At 45.3% G+C, this 25,845-nt stretch overlaps 1 protein-coding gene across 1 annotated transcript in view; it reads right to left on the reverse strand.

Moving 5' to 3' along the window:
- Positions 1–25,845, reverse strand: part of TMTC1 (transmembrane O-mannosyltransferase targeting cadherins 1) — a 1,779,343-nt gene that overhangs the window by 71,926 nt on the left and 1,681,572 nt on the right. Inside the window, exons 16-17 of the mRNA XM_069628531.1 lie at positions 24,806–24,950; positions 2,751–2,888 (exon numbers count right to left, since the gene is read on the reverse strand). Coding sequence (XP_069484632.1) covers positions 2,751–2,888; positions 24,806–24,950 — 283 coding nt within the window. The remainder of the gene's footprint in view (positions 1–2,750; positions 2,889–24,805; positions 24,951–25,845) is intronic.

Consider the following 25,845-nt stretch of genomic DNA (forward strand, 5'->3'; position numbering starts at 1 on the left):
GCTTCTGCTTTCCACCACTTGGTGGCGCCTGTAAGCTGGAGATTTCCCTCCGACCACCTTTACGTTGCCATGAAATGCATGCAGTGTTTCAGTCATGTAGTGTTCTGCTACGCAGATTGCTTTGTGTAAATGAAAGAATCTTCGTGCTTTTCTGTTTTCCCATCACTTGGTGGTGCCTTTAGGCAGGAGAATCCAACTCCAGCCGCCTTAATGATGATACGAAACAACAGGGTGCACGCGCACTGACACCCGTCGTCGCATGTGAATGGGAGGACCACACCTCAACCGCTCAGCAGAAACGTTGCCATTGGTGGGAGAAACTGTGTCTCCAACTGCCCGGAGTGCCGTGATAGCGGGAAGCTGTTGTGCTCCACCCGCAGGTGTTCCTCGTTGCCATCGGCAGGGAGCTGCTCACACCCACCCGGAATGTGATAGAAAAGTTGCCAGCTGGCGGGGAGTCTTTGCGCTCTAAACCGCCTACCTCTTTGTAGCTTTCCGTTTTGGGCCAACTGCCCACAACTGAAGTGGCGCTGCAAGCCAAGAGCTTGAAACGGCGGAGAGAGGGTGCCGGTGCCGTGGGGATTCGAATCGCCTCATCGCCAATGTCACATTCTGAGGTGCGTTCACACTCTCAAGTCATGCAGGCCCTTAACGTCAATCATGCACATGAGGAGACAGAGGCAAGGAGAGTTGTTCACACACGTCTTTATTCGCCTTTCAAATAACAGGAACTGACGTTCCTTAACTGATCCGTGCCTCTCCGCTTCCCACTGCCCCATGTCCCTTCCCACGTGACATGGGTGAAGTGAAAACACCACAGTGTCCCACTTTGCCCAGAAAAGTGTCCCATTATGTCCCAAAAAAAGTGGCCCACACTCGTATGTTGGACCGAAAATTCGGGCATTGACCTATTGCCCAATGGGCCAGTCCAAACCCGTCTCTCCCAGATGGAGACCGCAGCAGACACAGGTTGGTGCAACAGAGGTATCACTGCTTGGTGGGCTGGCTTGGACAGAGGTAGAAGGTGAATGCTTGCTCACGTAGCCGCCCGATCCTGCTGGCAATGATTGGACTCCTGACCACCAGGCTGCTGGACATTTACACATCACATGCTGGACACTCACTGCTGAAGCCGGCTCAACCGCTGAAACAGGACAGCATTGGAGGCTTTGCGAGAATAGCCATCATCCCATCCACGATGGTGTGCACTCAGTGTCTGGACGTGGATCGTTAGGTGGAACAAGAGAAATGAGAAATGAAAGGGGAGGCACCGTTTGCTTGTCACGTCTCCTGCTCCAAAGAGTGCAGAGAAGGCCTTTCATGAGCAAAGTATGTGCCGAAGGAAAAACGAGAACGAGTAAACGAAGTTGTCTGAAAAAATTGCCAGTAAAAGCAAAGAAATAATTGACCTGGAGCTATTCAAAAATACAATTTCAAATATATATTACTCTAAACAATTACAAAATAATGACTTCTTTTTTGAAAATACTGCTGTAAAATATGGGCCATAGTAGAGCAAGGCTTTTAGGAAGGTTCTTGAAGGTGTACACCTCATTACAACCAGCAGTTTTACTCAATAATTCAGGCAATTGGTTGAGGACTTGGGGCGGGGAAGGTTTGGTGCAGAGGAATCTCCAGGGCACTGAAGTGTGGGGGTATCACACCATTATGTGATGATTGTCACATTTAAATTACTGTATATAGTCATTTTGTAATTAGATGGACTGTTATTTCTTTAGTTTGTGACATTCGCTTTTAAAATGTCTTGTATTAAAGTTTATTTCGTTATTTTTATTTTCTTCATTAGAATTGTTCTTATCCGTTTACATTCATTTTAATTTAACATTTGTTTTTTTCTGCTTCCTCTTTAATTTGTATTGATTTTCTGGGTTAGTGGGGGTAAATCTTCATGAACAGTTACACAAATAGCAGAGTTTGGTTTTGAGCAGGATTGATTACTGCAACGCTCTTTACTTGGCCCAGCCGATTGGTCCGATTAATCGACTGCAACTTTCCCAGAACCTAGCAGCTTGGGTTGCTACTGCAACCCCGTATGACTCACACCTCAGCCCGGTGTTACGCCATCTGCACTGGCTTCCAGTGCAACAACGGATTGCTTTTAAATCCTTGTGTATTGTTCATCGGGCGGTCCACCAGGTTGAACCCGAATTTCTTTGGGACAAGTTCCAGACCTATGTTCCTATTCGGACTCTCAGTTTGGGCAGTGACCGTTTGGTCCTGGTTCAAAGGTTTTGCCTCCAGATTGTGGGTGGCAGGGCCTTCTCCATCGCAGCTGGCAAGCTGTGGAACAGTCTTCCTCTCAAACTCAAATCTACTGAGAATCATTTGACTTTCCGTCGTCTACTTAAAACAACCCTTTTTGATGATTTCCTTTGTTTTTTGCTTGTGGTTGTTGTGCTGGTCCTCGCGCCAAGGTACCTTTGGGTGTATGTTCGTGATACAAATTTGCCTAACATAACATATTATAACATAACACACAATGAAAGCTGGTGAGAAAATACTATGTTAGAAAGTTTCACCATAATCAAACCTAAGATCATAGACAAATACCGGAAACATTTTTGCCTAACATAACTTAACATAACATAATATAACATAACACACAATGAAAGCTGGTGGGAAAATACTATGTTAAAAAGTTTCACCATAATCAAAGCTAACATCATAGACAAATACCGGAAACATTACCTAGTACAATCTGATTGGTGCAACCGTAGATTTTACTCTACCTTGTTGAAATGTTCAAGCTTGCTGTAGATTGCTGACAGAAGTCGATAGCATTCCAGACATCCAGCTTCCTCTGCTGCAATTTGAGTGGTCATTTGTTCTGCTTCTTTTGTTTGGCCAATCATTGCAAGGACTTGAGCCTTTCAAAGACAATAATCAACAATGAAGCTGCTATAAACATAGACAACAGACAGAGTATTCAATGAACTTCTACATGCGTAAGAAAGTGGCACCTGTCTGCGAGAATGAGATGATAAGATGGGCTTGGAGAAAAGAGTGAAACGTTCAGATTAATGTTTGGGAGTGAAAGGCACAGATTGTTTTATACAATAGTTCTGTGGAAGACGTATATGTTGATGTTTTAAAAGAATGTGTTAATGCGTAGCCTGCACATGTGACCGCTTATTCTGGGACTGGTATACACTGACAGGGTTCATTGGCTTGACACGAGAAGGAACTCTGTCTGGTCAAGTTGACCAATAATTTCACATCGTACAAAAATGGTTTAGGTCAAATATTCCTGTTGCTTCTGCACAGTTTGAAGAACGAGTAAGTGATCTTCAAAGGGTCGTCCTTTGCTAGTTTAGCACTCATTTCAGTTTTCTATACGAGAACAGCGGGTCTATATTGTACTGAAAGCTTGCAAAGGAAAATATATGTTAGCCCACTAAAGTTATGGGCATCATTGCGAGTTTGGCAGGGCGGTAAAAAAATGGTGGTAATTCCCTGTTGCCACCAGGTTTTTGGGCAGTAAGGGAATTACCGCTGCTTTTACTTCACTGCCGAATTCCGAGTTTGACCTTGTAGTGGAGGATTTTTGTGTATGTGTGTGTAATTGGTGTATTTAACATGCAGAATTGCCGCGGATGGTAAATCTGCAAAAACGCCACACGGAGTCCTATGGACGGCAATGTGAGGATTTACGCGCTCATACCGGCACTTGTAATCCTGTGCTAATGCTACGGGACTGAGTGGCAGCATTGGTCAACGATTGTAATGTTGAATCAGTGGATGGATGTACTGCCGATTTATCCCCAAACTGGTAATGAGGCCCATGTCTTTTCAACAGCCCCTGCTGTTTATTTTCCTCCAGCTCGCACAGTCAGACCTTTTCCTCTGCTCTCCACCACCTCTTCTGATGTTCTTATCCTGTTCTGAAAGTCAAACTTGCTTTCACCTCCACCTATTGAACTCTGCGTAGGTCTCTGAAATCCTCTGGGCAGGGTCAGCGCTATAATAAAGTTTGAATAAATGCACCAGTCACTGCATGCAGCCCTGCCCCGCCTGCAGAGCCTGAATCAGGAGTTCATTCATAATCTCAGAGTAGTCTGGTTTCATTTTGTAATGGAGATTCACAGCTGGCAGCAGACTACATATTGTCATTGTTTTATCTGCTGCATCTGGTCAGCTTGCAAAGGGTGGAATGTACATATATTCCCAATTTTAAAACCCCTTAACTGCCAGGCTATTATGCAAGTCTATGCAAAAAGGACGGGCATACTCGTCCGTGGCACTTACGGTGGAGTAAGCAAAATGGGTCGATGGCTCCAATCGGTGTTTGGAGGCAGGAAGGGTGCGAGGCATTTTTCTCCCCGATATGTTTTTTGCACATCATAGGGCCGACCCAAGGGTGTTGTTTCCAGTACCGCTTTTCAGCTTTGCCTAAAAAGCCACTGGACTTGCAGCCGGGGGACACATGATATATTGCAGTACCTCAGAGGGGTGGCCCATGCCGGGTCACAGGAGATAATGAGGCTGGTGCTCATGAGAACGCTCTGGGCCGACTAGATGCTCGATGCGCATAAGACAGAAATGTCCGCCACCTCACAAAAGCAGTACTCGCCACAGTGTGCTAGTATCCCTCTGAGAAAAACACAATCATACATTGCATGCCAGTAGACACTATAAGAATGTTAACTATTGTGCCTTTAACTATACTTATGCCAGCCTCGTGTACTGTGCTTGAATTCATGCCATTGTGGTGTTATTTAGAAAATGCACTTGAAGAAACAGAAAATATACTGGGATCAGAGTTTCTATTACATGCCAGTGCTGCCACCGCATGCAAAGTTACTTCCAAGCAGAGGCGTAGGCAGGGTAGGGCCTGAGGGGCAAGGCATACCCAAAATCTGTAAATGCCCACTCAGCAGCGCTGTGTGGGAATTTACAGATGTTTTTGTCAGTGCAGTGGGCCCAACTACATTAGCATCAGGCCCCATTTGCTAGACAATCCTGGCTACGCCTCTGCTTCCAAGGTATATCTGAGTGTGCGTCTAATATTGTGATGTGCCATATGCTAAATGACCATGCCAGTTTCTCTTTTACTCCAGAAAGGTATCATGTTATTTTAAACAGTGTCATGCCAGTTTCAGATTTCCCTAGTTAAGCAGTGGTATATCATTTTAATTCAAAGTGGCAATGTTAGTTTCTTATTTCCCCAAATATGTGTTCTGTGCCAGTTTCAAAATGCCCCCAAAACGTGGTCGTGCCAGTCTCAACAGTGCCATTGCAGTTTCCCATGTCCACTGTTAAGCATGCTGTCATGCTACATCATTGCCCACATTAAATGTGTACGCTTGACTCACCTTGCTTGATGCAAGCAATCGCGCCTGTCTCGTCTCTGCTCCCCTTAGTCCCCCCCCCCTCCAGCACTATCTGAAATGTCATCAGGCCTAGTACGATAGTCGCCTGTCTGTTTCCATTTCCTTCCTACTATCCCCCTCCCTCCCTCATCTATGTCGTAGCTCTTGCACTATCTGAAATGTCGTCAGGCCGAGTACGATAGTTAATTTCACATCCTTACTGTTCATGGCCTGTAAGAATGTCATTGTATTTTCCCTTGTTCCCGCCCTTGCCTTGAAGCGCTTTGAAACACATTGCGTATAGGTGCTATATAAATATACTATCATATCATAACATTGTCCTGCTGGTTTCACATTGCTCTAGTGAATCATATTGCAATGCCTTTCGAAATTGCCCATGCCAGTTTCACATTCTCCCCAAAATTATACTTTGCCAGTTTCACATTGGCCATGGATAATAACATCAGTTTTCATAATTCTCTTAGCAAATTAACAAGCAAGTTTCACCTTCTACGGTAGTAAATTGAAGTAGAATGTGTGTGAATGTTGGATTTCGAAAATGTTCTCAAAATGGAGACGCAGACATGCAGAAATCGTTTTAAAACGTGTTATTTCACTTTCAGTGTAGATGATAATGCAAAAGGTCAGGCTTGTGGTATAACTTATTAAGTAAAGTATCAAACTGCGAGGGTCTCCAAGTGTCAGGTGAAGAAGGGGGTCAAACACTGAACAGAGCACGGCCCCCTCATGCTCCAAAGGGGGTCCACCACATCAATAGCCAGTCTCGCCAAGTTCTGGGAAACAAATCAAACTATCGCAGCCAAGTTATGGGTGTAAATCGAAGTGTTCCAAAGTTCATTTAAGTCCTATCAAATGACAAGGGTCACATCAAAATACTTATTCCTCACAGAGGATGTCGTCACTCCTCTCGGGGTTAGACTGGGGGTGCTTGTCCTGTCCTCCAACCCTTTACTCACAACATAGAGTTGCTCCATCCGCAGTGTCACATTTCTCAGTAAGCCAGATGCTTTCGGGGGCCCCCCTGCCCGCTGCCTCCTAGGCAGCTTCAGTGGGGTAGTCCTCTATTAGACCATCAGCAACTTCCTGTTAGCCAGAGTACGAGGTTGGTGCTCTTGAAAGGATTTACTGCACCCTTTTAGGGTTTGCTACTCACCCTTTTCTTCCCTTGTTCCTCTTGGGGCTCGCCCTGTCCCTTTGCTTGCCCGATCTATTCCTGGGCTGCCCCTCCTGTCCTCCAATGATGTCTTTCCATCTCAACCCTCCACTTTCCCTTGTACTTTCTCATGATTCAACCTGCTCCTCCTGGACCTCCGTATTCTCTGTCTCGGTAGCGGGTCCCCCCTTCATCTTCTCTGAGGGTCTAAGCCTCAAAGCTTTATCTTCAGGCCTCCCTAGGATTGTCTGCCACCAGAACCTGTATCTATGTAAATGACTATGAAATGTAATCTTTTAATGCTTGTATTAATGCACTATTAAATGTAATTGGACTACTGTGGAAACTTATGATAAGATGTCTGTAATAACGCTGTGATACCTGAGGGTTTTGGCGTTTAACACATGCAATAAATAAATAAATAAATACACCTCTTTCCGACTCCAGGCTTCCAACCCTTTCTTGCCTCTGTTGATGGAGTTTATCTCTTAGTTCACCACTCTCTTCAATCTCCTCCCATGTCCATTTTACACCTGACAACCCCTTTCTCCTCTTCTAAGGTCTTGACTCTCCTTCTGAGACAATTGGAATGAGGATTCAACGAGGGAACCCTCCTGTCCCCTGCACACTTTAGGATGTTTGGACTAGGTCCACTACTGTTTTCTCATATTAATACAAAAAACATATAAACCAAAGAGTTCAGTTGTGTGTTTTTATAGCAAAAGTTTATATCTAAAGTGTCAAATACACAATATTTCAAAAGGAGAAACATTTACAAATTCAAGAAGCAAAGCAGTGCAATAGTAGGTCACAATAAATTTGAAACAATGGTGGAATCCAATTCATGTGGCGACGCGTTTCGAGGATACTTTCCTCTTCTTCATAAGGCCAAAATTGAATTCTTCATACAAAAGGAAAGAAACAAAAGGGAGAACGTTTGTACAAGTTTTTTATACCTTAAGGTAATTCATTAAACACATGCTGTGCATTTCAGTCTCATCTGTGAGTCAGAGCAGACTACATTGTCAGAGTAGTTGTAATTAATCTAGTGCCACAAGGGCACATTAATTCCCAGTTAAATTCAGGGTGAGGGGAGGGGAAGAGGTTCAGAGAGACGTTTCTAGTCCAGTTCAAGGGAAGTCATCATTCAAAAGTGTTTAGAAAGAATGTAGGTAGGTAAAGGAGCCATATAGGACAAGATGTAAGAGAGTTTAATTACCAGTAAGCAAAGTGTTCAAGGGCATCGGGTGCAGATAGAGATCCTTGGTGGTGAATCAGATAATGTGTAGATCCTCCACGGGAAATACAGTTTGCTGTAGTCAAGAGGAAAACGCAGCTGCAACAAGAATGAGGAGCAAGTGAGTAAAAATCAAACTCTGATGAGAGGTAAGTTCAACCCTAGGCACTAGACGAAATGTAGTACCTGTGGAATGTACAAGAGGAGTGGCAAGTGCTGGAGAGAATATTCGAACGGCGTGGAAGCCTGATATATTCGGGGTTCATTCACGTTAAACACTGTGTAACTTCTGTTCAACGTTCATCAAGAGTCAGCAAAGCACTCTAGAGAATATGATAAAAGTGTGAGCATGAGAGGAATACTAAAACAACATATATTGATACAATACTATCCACAACTAAAGTGTTGGCTGATGAAAAAAATATACCTCGTGGTATACGCTTAGCAGTTATGGTGCGCGAACTGTCAGGCACAGCGTGCTGGCAATGCGCTTTCTTCAGTGGGCGGTTTGTAAGGATAGGAATTCAGGCAAAACGAATACAGTGCACATGTGCACTACGAGTCTCAATGCGCAGATGATGATCTGTGAAAAAGTGTAACAGAGAATTAACCCGGATCGAGGTTAAGAAAGTACTTAAACTAGAAATCTCAATGGGATAGACAATGCCCGGTAACGTGCGCTTACCTGCACAATAGGAGACCAATCGCAAAGACAGCTGCCGCCGGTCAACGCGTCCTAGCAGCTATGGAGACGGCGCGCAATGTGGAAGAAAAGGTTGGCGAATGTGAAGATAGAGAAAGGGACTAAAGCAGTCACCTAAAGGGTCGGCCATCTTAGAATGGAGTAGGTAGTCATCGGGTGAGCCCGCCGAGGAAAACCACAATGTGTCAAGAGGAGTGAAAGTATATGTGGAATAAAATTGATGAAAATAAAGATAAAAAATAAAAAATAAATAAATAATAAATAATAAATGGAAAATAGAAAAAGTATGAAGAGAAAATGTAAACAATACTATTGAAAAATCCTGCAGAGTCAACAAAAAGACTATTCAATGGGGAAGTAGACAGATTAGGAGGTGCCACTGAAATACAGAAACGTCAAAATGAAACAAGCTCCATCCGCCAAGGTCCAAATGAAAGTGGGAATTTTAATATTAGTATTGTTGACATTTTCTCTTCATACTTTTTCTATTTTCCCTTTATTATTTATTATTTATTTTGTCTATCCCATTGAGATTTCTAGTTTAAGTACTTTCTTAACCTCGATCCGGGTTAATTCTCCGTTACACTTTTTCACAGATCATCATCTGCGCATTGAGACTCGTAGTGCACATGTGCACTGTATTCGTTTTGCCTGAATTCCTATCCTTACAAACCGCCCACTGAAGAAAGCGCATTGCCAGCACGCTGTGCCTGACAGTTCGCGCACCATAACTGCTAAGCGTATACCACGAGGTATATTTTTTTCATCAGCCAACACTTTAGTTGTGGATAGTATTGTATCAATATATGTTGTTTTAGTATTCCTCTCATGCTCACACTTATATCATATTCTCTAGAGTGCTTTGCTGACTCTTGATGAACGTTGAACAGAGGTTACACAGTGTTTAACGTGAATGAACCCCGAATATATCAGGCTTCCACGTCATTCGAATATTCTCTCCAGCACTTGCCACTCCTCTTGTACACTCCACAGGTACTACATTTCGTCTAGTGCCTAGGGTTGAAATTACCTCTCATCAGAGTTTGATTTTTACTCACTTGCTCCTCATTCTTGTTGCAGCTGCGTTTTCCTCTTGACTACAGCAAACTGTATTTCCCGTGGAGGATCTACACATTATCTGATTCACCACCAAGGATCTCTATCTGCACCCGATGCCCTTGAACGCTTTGCTTACTGGTAATTAAACTCTCTTATATCTTGTCCTATATGGCTCCTTTACCTACCTACATTCTTTCTAAACACTTTTGAACGATGACTTCTCTTGAACTGGACTAGAAACGTCTCTCTGAACCTCTTCCCCTCCCCTCACCCTGAATTTAACTGGGAATGAAGGTGCCCTTGTGGCATTAGATTAATTACAATTACTCTGACAATGTAGTCTGCTCTGACTCACAGATGAGACTGAAATGCACAGCATGAGTTTAATGAATTACATTAAGGTAAAAAAAACTTGTACAAACGTTCTCCCTTTTGTTTCTTTCCTTTTGTATGAAGAATTCAATTTTGGCCATATGGACCTAGTCCAACCATCCTAAAGTGTGCAGGGGACGGGAGGGTTCCCTCGTTGAATCCTCATTCCAACTGTCTGTTGTTTGTAGGGGTCTTGTGCCATGGCCTCAGTTGCTCCCCCGCACCTAAACTTAATCTACAACATCTCTTAAATGTATGTTTCATTGCCATTTAATTTGAGGTGTGCATCAATAATCAACCTTTTTCTTGACTCTCCTTCTGCCAGATCATATCCTTCCCTCCAGTCTCCCCATGACCCATCTCTGGTAGATCTCCCATCTAGTAACTTCATATGACCCTTCTGCAATGATATCTCTCTACAAACGATGATCTCACACCGTCCTCCTTACAATAATACACTTTATAGTCTCCCATATAATATGCTCATTTCTGTACTGCGGTCCTCTTCCCAAATGATATCCCTCGTCTCTTTCTCACAGGTGGTACCCCTCTGCCTCTATCCTCAAATGATATTCTCCTTCTATCCTTCACTCCAGTTTCCTGACCAGCTCCAGCTCCAATTCCATAACTTCATTCTCAACCAAATCTGCTCCTGTCTTCACAAATGTTCCCCCTTTTCAAACTTCAATAACGCTCTCTGTGCCAAATAACACTTTCCCTGTGCTTCTCTTCCTTCACTGTGCACCAGTACCTATTTTATAGGTTCCTCTTCCGGCTTCTGTTCATACCAAGATTTCCTAATTGGGGTCTCCCAGCAAGCGCTTGCTTCCTCCTTCGTGCAGCTTTCCCATGACTGACAATTTCTTGCTTAGCTGACTGCCTTTTAATGGCAATTTGCCTCTTCCCTTGTAGGTGCAATCAATGGGCTGTAATGAGCAACCCTTCCAGCACATTGATTTGCACCTGTGCTGTAAGGGTTGGACTTTTTCCTGATTGGGCCTTGTGCCCCATATATGTTGGGGTAGCCTAAGGGCATAAGAAGGCTGGTCGCCATTTTGAATTTCCCTTTGCTTGCAGGAGTGGCAGGGATTGCTGCCTGCACGCCTACACTGCTTTTGAATTGATAAGTGCTTGGGAGGGGATCTGTGGGTTTCGTATGTGGTCCCCTGGGTGCTTTCACCGTTTTCAAGTGATTCCATGCAGTCACAGATTCACTGAATGTTGCCACAAGTTTGCAGACTCTTCTCATAGCAAAGGGAAGGTAAGAACTATTGAATGGGGTATCATTACAGAGGAGACATGGAATGGGGCAAGAGCAAGATGCAGTGACGCCACAGCGCATGACTGGAAGCCCTGACACTAACCTAGTCCTTACACCGTCATTAGTACAGCATCCCTTATGCCACCACAAATGTACAGCAGGGATTGGAAGCCCTCCTATGATCTGCGAATATTCACATGCTGTTCAATTTCAATTTTTATGGGTCGCATGTTGTACCTTTTAAGCAGGACAGGTAAACATCCCGAATAATCTTGACTCAAAAAAGCAACAAACAGGTGAGTAAAATACTCGCGTCAAATCCAAATGAACATTCCACAGCTTAACCCCTTAAGTGCCAAGGACGAGCTATCTCGTCCTTGGCACTGGGGAGGTAATCCCAAGGACGAGATACCTCGTCCTTGGCACTTAAAGGGTTAAAAGAATATACGTGTTTTCCATTTGTTTAAACAAGCAATATATACACCGCACATCACCGCCGGGGGGATACAAGGAAATCACCTTTTTAGAAAGATAATTGTTATTCAAAACCAAATTCAGAAGGTTTTGAACACAATATCAACATTCTCCAAGGAGAAACGTGTCCTGGGTAGCTATTGACCTGGAGTACAGTAGAGCCTTAGCTTCACCTCAGGACAACCCGTCCAAGCCTCCTAGTAGAATACTGCTTAAATGATAGCTACCATTATGTATCCTTAGGGCTTATTGAAACAAGCAGTGCCTCTATATGGGCATGTATGCATGTATAATGAAGAAAGACCAAAGGAGACACGGGAGTTGTGTTAGGAAGAATTAACTCATGTGAATTAGTGACGTCTCTATGGGAACATGCTGTAATTTGGAATGGTATGTTTCCCCAGACTCTGGAGTATCATACCATGGCAAGATGAAATGTTTACCGTCAAGTGCTTTAGTTACCACCTTCTAGCCCGGCGACCTAGGAAAGTGTCAGATTGCTTGTAATAAACTCCATGAACCCACTTGTCATTCTGAACAGAATGTGTGTCTACTTTATTATTTTCTAGCTCGTACTGGGACATAGACCCAGTGCCCTTCTTCCAACTTGCAGTCCCAGGAATATAGTGTCCATCATGTTTCCTGAACCATAGATGGTTTGTTTGTTTGTTTTCTTTATTTGTATGGCGCACCAAACCCTCAGGTAACTGGGTGCAAAAGGTTAAAAGTTTACTTTAAGCTTCATATTTACAGATATTACGTGCTAGGGTATGCATAGAATACAGAGTTAGCAGTATAGGGAGTACAAACACAGCACGTCCAGTAGAGGACATAACGATACAGACATCAGTAATGGATACAGAGGCATCAGGATAGTCGTGAGCAAAGTAAAAGCTATAATACTATTATTATTATTATTATCTTTATTGTTTTGGTTTATATAAACCTTTACAATTGTATATAAAGAGAAATAAAATGACAAATATTATATATAATACATATCTTAGGGAGAATTCTCTTGTAAGGCTAATTTCCCAAACCTAAGTGAGTCCCCCAGCAGCTTTGCTGGATTTCTTTTTTTTTTTCTTTTCTCCTGCTAAGAGTGAGACTCTTTTCCTCCCACTCTTAAGCATGATTTGAGGTATGTCTTTGACTTTTTGTGTGCTTATGGGCTATGGGGTCTTTTACTCCATAGGGTATCATCTGTTTTAGTGTATGTGTTACACAGCACCCTCCGTGCAGTAACACAGGGGTGTCATAGTGACACCCCACCATAGACTCCATACCCTGGGACTGACTACTGTCTCCAGGGCATGTAAAGTCACCATTGACTTTACAAGTCCAAAATTGTGAACAGAACCAGTACAAACCATCATATTGTGGAAGTACTGGAAGGGGTTAATTCGTTTGTCCCTGGGTCTGTTTCCAAGGGGGCACTGTCCAGTCCCCCCTTGTCGAGTTTCTGGTTGGTGGCAGTGGTTACCACGCAAAATATTCCACCGGAATATTTTCTATGGGATTTTCCCATTGGTTTTAAACGCACCACTTTTTGGTGCAATGTTAAAGATATCGCCGGTTTATTTATGTAAAATTAAATCACCGGTTGGGTCTTTTCACCAGAAGTCTTTTCTAAAATGGCGTTTGTGTCCGTCTCTGTAACTCCAACCAAGGTCGGGCCCTTTGTTACACTTTTTGGCGGGCTTCTCCACAGAAGCCCTCCAACTGGTGCCACTCTGTCTGGGTTCCACAGGATGTGTGGGTGGGGGAATGGGCACCCTGGACTGCGTTGCCTTAGCAACTCAAGTCGCACTCTGTTCTGATTGGCCCAGTGGTGAGCCACGCGGCTCACCACTTAGCATGTATGAGTGACAGGTAGGCTGTTGAATGTGGGTTTCCTGCATAAAAGCAGGGCTTTTGGGACTGGAACTTCAGAAGTCACCACAGGACCTAAGAAATCCGAAGAGCGGAGAAGCTGAGCCATCTGCAACGACAACGCCACCGGTGGAGCCCTGCTGCAATGACCTCTCCACTTTCCCGACGATAAGAGAAGATCTTCTGCTGAAAGAGTCTTCTTCCCCTGAGCTGGTGGGATCAACCAGTTTGCCATTTCGCCTTCCAGGACGTCTCTTGGTCGAATCACCCCTGCCAAGCACCCCGGCGGACGGATAGCCAAGCTTCACCACTGTGACCGCGAATAAAAGGAACATACCTTTTAACCGATGAACTCCGCGGGTGGACTCTTCCCTAGGCAGTGCAACGACTCCAAGTTTCCTCCTTGACGAGATCTTCTCTTTCCCTGGTCGAAACCACAAACTGCACCCGCTGCCAGGAACAACTGCCACCGCTGGAGATTCCTCAACTTTAAAGGTACTGTGTTCCACCTGGCCTCCCTTTCTACGGTTTGCTAAAGGTGACCCTTAAATCCTTGGCTTTCCAACTGGGTTGGCCCCCAGACTTTCTAACTGTACCTTCTGAATCAACCCAACATCTTTTGAACATTTTTACAAAGACTTGAGTGCATTTCTAAACTGTGCGATCTTGGGCACATTTCACCTTGCTCCATTTAAAGTGGACCTTGCCTATGAACTTTGGCTCTACACTAGACTCTGCCTTCACTAACTTGTTTTGGTCTTAGAAACATGTTGGGAACTGTGCTATTTTCATGACCTTCCTTTTTCTCTTCCTTTAACTTAATTATTGGAGTGCCATCTAAGTCCCGCGCTCGCATCTGTTTTTACAAATAGTGGTGTTTTGACTTAGACTTCTCTAATAATTCTTAAGGGAGGTGTGTATACTTTTCAGATTGTGTTTGAACTTGCTTTGAATTATAGTGCTAGTGTATTTCCTTAAGTGTGTGTTAAATAATTATATACTTTTGATACCAAGCTCTGGTCAGTGTTTGCTTGCTCTACTGTGTTTTTGGCCCTATTGTGTATCCTCTGTATACTGCCCTACTCATCTTGAGAGAGGTCTGACTGCTCAGCCACAGCTACCAGGTAAATCTGGGTGGTGCGGACTGCTACCAATTGGGTTTACTGCTTACTCCTGTAGTCTTAATCTTCTTGCAGTGGTCCCCAAGGGAACTGCACAGGATTCTGCCTAACTACATAATACAATGTTCAGTACAGAAATGCACCGGAGGTCACTTGTCATTAGTTCTAAGCCAGTGTAGGGTATTACGCCTAAAACTATGGAAGGATTGTTACGCTCTTAGGGAGAGTGGGAGTGTATTCCAGGTCTGTGCTGCCATGACATGGAAGCTGCTTCCTCCAGATTTCTTTTTTGTTTGAATATGGGTATGATGAGGCAGAAGGAGTTCGCTGATCTAGTAGGGCGAGAGGTATGTTTCATAACTATTCTCTCTGCTAGGTATGGTGGTGCAGCATTGTTAAGGCATTTGATTGTGAGGGAGACTGTTAAGTAAGATTCTGTCATTGATGGACAGCCAGTGGTTTTGTCTGCTCAGCTCTGAGATATGCTCTCTGCTGGAATTCTTAATGCAGTTCTGAGTGCGTTATTCTGTAGGATTTGAATTTTATTCAGAATGTACTTACTGGCACCTAGGTAAAGGGCATTGCAGTAGTCCAATTTTGAGAGTATAAGGCCATTAGCTAGAATGATACAGCTTGCTTTAGATGGGAACGGCCGGCAGGCCCTGATTAACTTGGAAGTGTATGTTGTTGTCAATGCCATAGTAGTGACTTGTTTACTCAAGGTTAGAGCGAAATCTAGGTAAAAGCCTAATGTTTTTACTTCCTTTAAAACCTTAATTAAGTTCCCATCAATACTAAAGGCAGAGTAGTTGGGGTTGCATTTTTTCAGATTGGTGACAGTTCCAAGTATCAGGAGCTCCGTTTTGTCGTCATTCAGGCATAGGCCATGAGCTGCCAACCATGCCTGAATGATTAGGTATATTTTATTCACGAGAGCCATGTCCTTATTGTAATCGCACAAAAGTGGTATGAGGATCTGGGTGTCATCTGCATAATTTGTGTAGGTGACACCAAGATTGTCCAATTTGTCATATGGGGGCTTTGTGAATATATTGTACATTGTTGGCGAGACACAAGAACTTTGCGGTATGCCACAATTTATAGGGATAGGTTCTGCGGAAACTGATAGGGAGAAGACCCTCATAGTCCTATTATTCAGGAAGGATTGTACCCAAGCTCTGGGCCGCAGAGGCAAGATGTTTGCATAATACTTCATGGTCCACCAAGTTGAAGGCGGCGGACAAGTCAAGGAGGCAGTTTTCCTTTTGCCCTTAAGTTCGTCAGTTTGGGATTTTAAGTCGATTAGTGCCATTTCCGTGCCATGTTGTGGCCTAAATCCCGATTGGCGGACACCTAGGAGCTGGTGAGTTTCTAGATACTTCTGTATCTGAAGATATGCTTTTATCAAGTATTTTAAGCAAGAAAGGCACCGTTGTGATCGGCCTGTAATTAGTCGGGATAGTGGGGTCCAGAGTTTGCTTTTTTAATAAGGGTAAGACCCATGATTCTTTTAGGTTACTTGGAACGATACTTGACAAGAAGGAGGCATTGATAAGTTTAGTTATGAATGGTGACAGGTCTCTAGCTGCATCTTTAATTATCTGGGCCAGGCAAGTGTCTCCTTGTCAACTTGAAGGTTTTAGGGAGGAGATGATTTTTTCGACTTCAAGAATAGAGACTTTAGAAAATCTATATTGTTCTGGTATATTAGTAGATTGAATAGGCATTTTATTTTTGTGTCAAGGTTAGGCAATGTAGCTTTCTCATCAGCGATCTTGTTTTGAAGTAAGGCAATTGTTTTCGTTAGGGCATTCTGAATGTTAGAACACCAGAGTTTGTCCTTCACAACGTTGTCTGTAAGTGGGATTGGAGATTCCATTTCTCTTAGAATTACAAATAGTTCCTTGGTACTGGAGCTTGCTTTGGTAATCCTTTCATTATACGTGTCCTTTTTGTGCAGATTATTTCTTTTTTATAATTGGCAGCAAAGTTAATCTGATTGATTTTGTCAGGGTTCCAGCGCAGAGTTCCAGCGCTGGTGTGTGTTAGCAAAATGGGTGGCAAACCAGCACAGAACCTCTTTGACAAATCCATTTTGGTAAAGCCGTATGTCAATGAGTGCTTTGTGGTCAACCATGTCAAAGGCTGTAGAGGTCAAGCAGGTCTACTAGGCACGGGCTTCCCTTATACATGATGTAGAAAGCATTACCAATGACCTAATGGTGGTGGTATCAGTGATACTTCTGGAGCCAAAGCCAGTCTGGTTGTCTTGTAGGAAGGTATGCGGGAAGATCTTTATATGTAGATGAAGGGCAACCCACTTCTCAATGATATTCTTAATGATGGGAAGATGTTTGATGGACCAGTATTTCAGCAGCTCTTCAGTTTAGAACACGGTGTAGAACACAGTCGTGGGAGGGCATATCCTACCTTGAGTATACCTGGAAAGATGCCATGTGTGAGGGAGCTGTGCATGATGTATCTGAGTGATGCGACTGTTCTTCCTGTGTTGGTTTTCACAAAGGAGGAGGTAGGTTGCAGTCTTCATTAGAGGTGGCTTTGAGTACTGTAGAAATGCTGGTCATGTCTTTCTGGGTGATTGCTTTGACCTTGGTCCATTTGTGGGTGATTCATGGATGGGTGGGTGAAATGGCCATGGTGAGGTTGAAATATTTTATTTCTATTCTGTCCATGAAGAACGTGCTAATGGTGTTGCCCTTCTCTATGTGTTCAGGGATTGTTGATTCAGGGAGAGGATTGATACAGAGTTTAAATGCACTGAAGAGGGCTTGGGTCCTGTTAGAATCCTTAGTGATGGTTGTGGAGTAGGTGGTGGTTTCGGCTGGGGAGATGTTTCATACATGTTTCAGAAGGTTTTCAGGGTGGGGATGTCTTTTAGTAATTGGAATCATTGCCTGATTTTTGCTTGCTTTTGGATGGTATGTTTTCTGTCAGTGAACTCTTCCATGTGCCAAGGTGCTGTAGGGTTAGGTATGGTGAAGCAGTGTTTAAGGGTTGGCAGGGCACTAGGTGTTGGCTGTGTCCATCAGGGTGTGATTGAGTGCATGAAGGAAGGGTTTGATAGTTCCTGAGGGGTTGAGGCTGGATATTATGTGGATATGGTTGTCTGTCTTCTATATCATCCACAATGACTGCTCAGATTTTGCCTGCTCCTTTTCATACCAGCCTAATCTGTACCCTCTAATCTCTGCACCAACTGTACTATGCATCGTGATGTGCCTCATACTGATTGCTTCTCTACTGCATTCTTAATTCCCCGTTTCAAAAAGAAAAAGAACCACCAATTATTTAAACCTCTTTTTTTCACTGGTGGGCTTCCAACTGTGCATCCACCATTTTGTACTGCTTTTGAGTGCTGGTAAAATTCGAACCTAGGTGTGCTTTCCAATCTCTTAATTATCTGTTATTCTAAGCATTTTCATCATGCTCACTGATTTTTGTCTGCTTGGCCACCTGGTGTGATTCTACTGTTGCATAATGCTTTTGACCCTCTACCCTGCTATTCTTGGACCCCCCCTCTTGTCTCTGCCCCTGTGGTGCTCTCCGTCTCCCCTATCTTTTTGAACTGCTTCTCCAATTCATATCCTCCCTCTCTCACGAAGTCTGGAAGGAAGAAACTGAAGAAGGCACTCCTGAGATCCAACCCTGGTCTGCCTATAACAAACACATACATCAATGCCTCCTCCAGACTATCACTGACATTCTCTTTTCTGTTCTTTCTTCTAAAATATGGACCCTCCATCATCTGGTCTCTGTCCTCTCTGCTTTCTCCTCCTCACCCATTACTGGCGGCACCAGATGGGAAGTGCTCTTGGCTCACTTTGCATCTTCCAAATACACCATTGATGTCCATCATAATGGCACTATCATGGCCCAGGGCTCTCAGCCCAATCTCCTCCTTCTTGACGGGTGTCTTCCATCTCTCTTCAACTTCCCCGCTCTCCTTCCCTCATCACCCCTCTTCCCTTCCCCCCAGTGGTGCCCCCCTAATTTCCCCCAACAAATCTTTTGAAGGGCACAAACAGCTTCACTTAGCTACTCTTAATTTTCACTCTGCTATCAAACACTCCTCTGATATCTGTCATCTCCTTTAAGACCTTCATGTCCTTGCTCTCACTGAGACATGGTTCAAAGCCAGCTCTGTCACTGCTTTTGACACTCTTCTCCCTGAGGGCTACAAGATCCTGTCCAATCCCAGGCCTCCCGTCCTGGCAGGGGAGTGGCTCTGATCTTCCCTGAATGGGTTCTTGCCTCTATCATCCCCAATCGAACTTACTCATCCTTTGAAAGGCTAGTCAGCAGGCGTTCTGTTTCGCCTACCTTCTCTCTTACTCTCACTACCATCTACAGGCCTTCCAAACCGACCTCCCTCTACCTCTCAGAATGGGCTGACCTGTCTTCCTCCCTTCTTGCCTCCTCCCCAACACCTATTTTCCTTGGGGACTTTAACATCCATCTCGACTCTCCTCATGGGGCCACTGTTCTCTTTCACAACCTTTGCGACACTCTTTCCCTAACTATCCTTCCCTCTGGCCCAACCCACTCTGCCGGCCACACCTTGGATGCTCTAATCTCAACAAACATCCCTCTCTCCAACCCTGTTACTACCCTCTCTCTTGGTCTGACCACTCTCTCCTCTCTTCGCACTTGACCTCCCCTGTCCTCTGATGATGCCTCTGCCAGCAATGCCAGTCTCCTTCTCCGTCATTCGTTTGATGAAGCGAGTGTCAGTCACTGCATTTATCTCCTCCTTCATCCCTCCTCATCCCCCTTCATTTGACTCTTCTCTAACTCTGTTCTAGCTAACCTCCATCTTTCTATCTATAACACCCTGGACATCCTCGGCCCTGTCACGAGGATCCGCATGAAGATTGCATCCAAGTGCAACTCTTGGTATGACACTGACTTGGTTGCTTTGAAATGCAAGTGCAAAGCTGCAGAGCGGAAGTGGCAGGCATCTAGCTCATCATCTGACGAACTGGCCTGCCACCAACTCCAAAGGCAATATCATCTCTCAATCTGCTCCAAGAAGAAGTCTCATGTACAAGCCTGCATCTCTGGAACCACCAACAACACGGCTGAACGCTTTAAAATCTGCAAGGAACTTGCCAATCCTACCGCAGTCTCCTCCACCTATCCTCCTCTCCTCCTCCCTCCTCCTCCCCCCCAGGCCCTCTGCTCTGCACTGGCCACCCACTTTTCCTCCAAAACTCTGCAAATCCTGTCCTTTTTGTCATCTGATCCCCCTTCTCTCGCCTCCCTTGTCCCTCCCACCCCCCATACTCTCCTTTTTTTCTCACATTGTACCAGATGAAATCTCTAGAGCTGCCCGCTATTTGAAGGTGTCCTCTAAACAGGTGCTCCCCTGCTCCTCCAGAACCATCCCAGACAACATTGCCTCTCTTTCCCCAGCATTGGCTGACCTCTGCAACCATTCATTTGCTACTGGCTCCTTCCCTCAACCCCTTAAGCACTCCCTTGTGCAGCCTCTCCTAAAAAGCTGTCTGCTGACCCTTCTTGTCCGGCTAACTATTGCCCTATCTCTATCACCCTTTTTTGGGCAAACTCATCGAGAAGCTGGTCATCCCCCAACTGACCCTCCACACCAAATCGGCTGACTGCCTCCATGACCACCAGTCTGGTTTCAGAGAAGCCAGAGGCATGGAAACTCCTCTCCTGAACACCCATAAAGACGTACTCTGTAACCTGGACTCTAACAATCCATCTGTTCTGATCCTCCTCTATCTTTCGCCTGCCTTTGACACGGTCAACCACTCCATCTTCATAAACTGTCTCCATGATACCCTGGGCATCACGGACAGGGCACTGGATTGGCTTACTGCCTTCCTTTCAAACAGACCCTCCCAAGTGCAAATGGGTCATTTTCTCTCCTCCAACTCACTCTGTAACTGTGGCATCCCTCAGGGCACATCCTATCACCATGGCTCTTCAACATCTACCTGGCCCCTCTGGCCCACCTAATCTCCACTTTCTCCCCTCATTTACAGTGTTATGCAGACGACACACAACTCTCTCTCAAGCTGCCATCCTCTACCTCCTCCGCGTCTGCCTCCTCCCTCATACCGGACTGCCAGACTGCTATTCAGGTTTGGTGCTTGCTCTGCAAATGATCTCTGCCTTAATGCCGGTAAGACGGAGATCCTTCTCATTGGGATGCCTGCTCCTTGTTTCTCCCACTCTGTGGCCTGACTCCCTGGGTCCCCTGCCCTCACCCACTTGTGAGGCAAAAAACCTTGGGATCATCATTGACTCTTCTCTCTATTTCTCTCCACACATCAGAGACCTTGCCAAGAAGTCCATCTTTCAGTTGCATCTCCTCAGGGGCATTCTATTTTTCCTCACCTTCTCCAAGAAGCGCAGCGTCTCAAGAGCCCTGGTTCTCTCTAGGATGGACTACAGCAATTGCCTCTTCCTCAACCTGCCTCTTTCCTCCCTTCGCCCCCTTTAAATAATGCAGAATAGAATTGCAAGACTTGTCCTTGGCCCCAAACCCATGGACTGCATCTCTCCAGCCCTAAAATCTCTCAACTGGCTCCCAGTGACCGCAAGGATCAAATTCAAGACCCTTTGCACCCACAAGGCTGTCTGGGGTCTGGGATTCTTTCCATCCAGCTTTCCATCCCTAAATACCTTGCAGCCAGAATTCTTCGGTCCTCTGGCTCTAACTCTCTGCAGGTGAAATGTTTCTCCAAGCAGAGAGTGGGAGGTAGATCCCTTTTCTCGGCTGGCTCCTCCCTCTGGAATGACCTCCCACCCCCCTCAGACTTGAGCCAGATCTTCTTAAGTTACGGAAAAGACTTTCCTTTTCTCCTCTTCCTTCCATCTCCCCGCCCCGTGCTAATGTCTCCCTCTGCCAATGCGACTGGTGCCTGGTCTCTTCAGAGTCATACAGGCACCAGGCTACCCCCTACCAGTCCCCTGAGCATCCTTTGCCAGCACTTGCTTTCAGGCCCCCTTTCCTGGCATAGCCCAACTTGGTCCTCCCTGTCCACCGCACTCATCCTCCCTTCCAATTCTCCTCCCCTGGCACTTGCCACTATTGGCCTGCCCAGCACTTGCCCGCCATCACACTTGGGGGCACTCTACTCATACACTTCTCCCTCTACTCCCCTTGCACTTACCACCTTGTCATGCACTTGCACGGTAGGATTGTCACAAGGGCAATATAACTGTGTTTGTTGTTCTACTTTTGTGATTTTCATGCTCTCTTCCACCCCCATTTTGGCTTGTGGTGTCTGGAAACACTTGTGTATAGGCCCCATACAAATGTCCAATAAATAAATAAATGGGCAATGTTGTGAAGGAACAGTCAAGTGTTTTGGTTGGTTTTAGCTAGCTGTTGTGCTTGAAGTTTGTGTGACAGTGGTGAATTTGCATGGCAGCATTGTTTGTACTTTCAAGCGGCTGAGGAGGAAGGCTGTCAATGTCTGGTGATGTGGCAAATACCAGGTCGAGGGTGTTGCTTTTCTTTTGGGCAGGTGCTACCAGGAGACTTTCTTCTTATTCTTTGGGTTGACTACTACGGCTGATGATACTAATCATATTTGTGTAGCTCGGATTTGCCCGTGTGCATGTTTATATGCTTAAATCCACCTGTAAGTCACATACTGAGCCCATCATAACCATAACCCACACTCATATTTCTTAACTTATAAGCATTATGTACTAACATTAAGGGATAAAGTTGTCATAAATCAACTGCATTGTTAAACATTAAGCTCTAACTGTGCAGACACCTAAACTTTCTCCAAGGTAACCCACAAAGGATACTTTATTTGATAGATGGTGTCATGATACCCTTGGCATCACTGACCTGGCACTGGACTGGCTGACCTCCTTCCTCTCTGGCCGACCATCCCAGGTTCAACTGGACCCTTTTCTCTCCTCCATCACAGGCTCCACCTGCGGTGTCCGTTAGGGCTCTATCCTCTCGCTGTGTCTCTTCAAAATCTACCTTGTCCCTCTAGCCCATTTTATCTCTGCCTTCTCTCCTCACTTCCAGTGCTATGCTGATGACACACAGCTCTCCTTCAAGCTTCCCTCCACTGCCTCCTCTTTTTCCTCTTTCATTACCGACTATCTGACTGCTATTCATGCATGGTGTGCTGCTAACAAACTCTGCCTTTAATGCCAGTAAGACTGAAATCCTTCTCATTGACCTTGCCAAGAAGGCCCACTTACAGCTGCAGCCCCTCAGAAGCATTCTCCCTTTCCTCACCTTCCCAGAGAACTCTGGCCCTCTCTAGGCTGGACTAGTGCAACAGCCTCTTCCTCAATCTACCTAAATCCTCCCTTCGCCCCCTCCAACTAATCCAGAATAGGACTGCAAGACTTATCCTTGGCCTCAGGCCCAGGGACCACATCTCTCCAGCCCTACAATCTCTCCACTGGCTTCCGGTTGCTGCGAGGATCAAGTTCAAGACCCTCTGCATTATCCATAGGGCTTTCTGAGGCCTGGAACCCCACTTCATCCAACTCTCTCACCGTACATACCTCCATGCTAGAACCCTTCGTTCTTCTAGCTCCAACTCTCTGCAGATTATATGAATGGCCCCCCTGCCCCTCTCAGACTTGAGCCAGATCTCCTTAAATTCCGGAAGCTTCTCAAGACCCTCCTTTTCTCTTCCTCCTTCCCTCTCCCCCTCCCCTGCTAATCTTACCCCCTCTGCCTCATTTTGACTGGCTGCCTGGTTCCTTCTGATTCCTACAGGGCACCAGGCCCTCCTCGACCAGTCTACCCCTGCACTTGGTCTCCCCTGACCCACACCCCTAACCTGCACTTGCCCTACCGGGCTCCTACCGGGCTCCCCCCGCACTAGCCTGGCCAGGCCTGCACTTCTGCCTATCCAGCCCCTTCCTTACACTTAGCACGTGAACCTTCTTTCCCCTTCACTCTCTGCATTCCCCTGGCACTTGTCCACCTGGCCTCCCCTTAGCAGATGCCTAACCCATTGGCCCTTTTCCCCCTATCCCTTCAACAAGTGCGCTCTAGCCACTCCAACCTGCACTTCCTTTCCCTCATTAGCGCATTCAGCTCTGACCGGCACTCCCCGCACCCCACCTCTCCCCCGCACTTCTTTTACTGCACTTGCACGACCCGAATGACACAAGGCCTAGTAGGACCATTTTTGTTTTTCTTCGTCCCTGTCACCCCCTCCCTTTTGCCTTGTTGTGCCTTGATATATCATGTGTTGTATAGGCACATTAAAAAATACCTGATAAATGAATAAATAAATAAATTAATGGGGGTCATTACGAGGTTGGCAGAATTTTCCAGCACCCGACAATGGGGACTTACCGGGGCATTACAGCCCCGGCGGTCCCGGTATTTCCGCATTGCTGGGTGCTAGAAAATAGTACTCCCCATTCCCATTGAGTCCCAGAGGACTCAATGGGAATGGGGAGAACGGATGCACCGGCACCATTCATGAATGGTTCCTGTGCATCCGTCGAGGTCTGCGAGCAGGTGCCGTGCCGCCTGCTAGGTCTAGAACGCGTAGTTTGCCGGTCCGGAAACAACGGTACCGGCAAGCTTACCGGTACTGTTGTTTCCAGACCGGCAAACTTGTAATGACCCCAAATGTCTCTTAGGGCAAAACACTGAAGTCAATAGTGTTGGTCCATTACGCTTTAAACACGCTTTCTATTGCATCTTTCTTTTACAAAGACTTCTCAAAATGTACTGTATGTTTTCCTCTTTAACGTTTTGCCAAGAGAAACATGAGGACATCTATAAGATAAACCATGCTTTGTGTTTCAAATTGGTGGCCATGAAGGTGTATTTGTACAGTGAGAATTGATCGCCAAGTAGTATCCGTGTTCTGTATGCAGTCCCCATTGAGCCATGGGTTACAGTCTTGTTTAAAGTTCAAATGATAGCTCATAGAATACTCACAATGCTGGCAGTGAGAATTGATCGCCAAGTAGTATCCGTGTTCTGTATGCAGTCCCCATTGAGCCATGGGTTACAGTCTTGTTTAAAGTTCAAATGATAGCTCATAGAATACTCACAATGCTGGCAGTTATCTACATTCTTATCAACTAGACAAATTTATTGGAAATATTATCCATTGGTAAATGATTAATCATCATAATAGTCATTCTGCTATATAACAGGTTCCCCATCAAACAATTATTTTCTAGAAACGCAGTCAGCTTACCAATGCCAGGCGAGTCTCCTTGTTAGAAGGTTGAAGTGCAGCCGACTCCCTGTAGACCTGCAACGCTTCTTCATGTCTGCCGGTGTTGTAGTAGAGGGCGCCAAGTGGTGACAGAATGTCGGCGTTCCTTGTTATCCGCAATGCTCTACGCCACATGGGGAATAGACAAGTAATGTCGCCATGGTGACTTTCTGATAGATGGCAATAGTTACCATTTACAATGTACACAGTGCTACATGATTACAACACCTTAAGATGGCGACTGCTTAAAGGGGTCAAGATCATCAATGTTACTGCTCTACAATGCAAATTCACCTACATGACTGCCAGAGAAGGCAACATTCTGAAACTCACATCAGTCACTTGTCAGTTAGCCAGGAAATACTCCAGACAGCTTGTCTACCAGTCTAGTGCCTTGTTCACTGGGCCAGATCACCGCCAAAGGGAACATATTTGAGTGGCAGCCTGGCTAATTCTGCTTTGAAGTGCTGGCACTGAAGGGTTGCCAACGTTCATGGGAAATATATCTGCAATACCCACAAGTTGCCCTTCTCTGCCATTTTCACAGTGAATTCACGGGAATGTTTGTCTTCTAGAGGTAAACACTCTAACCAGCTGAGACAATATGGCATGCAAACAATATATGGCTACTTTTCTATAGAAACATTTTGAGAAAACCTAGCTCTGGCCCAGTTTGTGTGGCAATGCAACACATTTTTGAGAAATAATTATTATTGGGTGACAGGCAGGGCATCAGTACTCTTGGCATAGCAGAACCTTGTACTTCAGGTCCTCAATTGGAGCAGGATCTCAGTGCATTGCCTTCAGTTTTCTGGAACCTTTTTGGAGGAGGACCTCGGTTTTAGCACTCTAAGGGCCTCATTACGAGTTAGCCATGGAGCTATTAAAACCATGGCTGCCTCCAAACCAGGCTCCATTACCAGGTTCCTGCAATGGGGACTTACCGGGTCATTCCACCATAGGAGGACCCGTTAAGTCCTCCTTGCAGGAACCATTCCCCATTCCCATTTGAGCCCCCA

This window comes from Ambystoma mexicanum, chromosome 12, assembly GCF_040938575.1.
Source record: "Ambystoma mexicanum isolate Mex_15411 chromosome 12, UKY_AmexF1_1, whole genome shotgun sequence".
NCBI lineage: Eukaryota > Metazoa > Chordata > Amphibia > Caudata > Ambystomatidae > Ambystoma > Ambystoma mexicanum.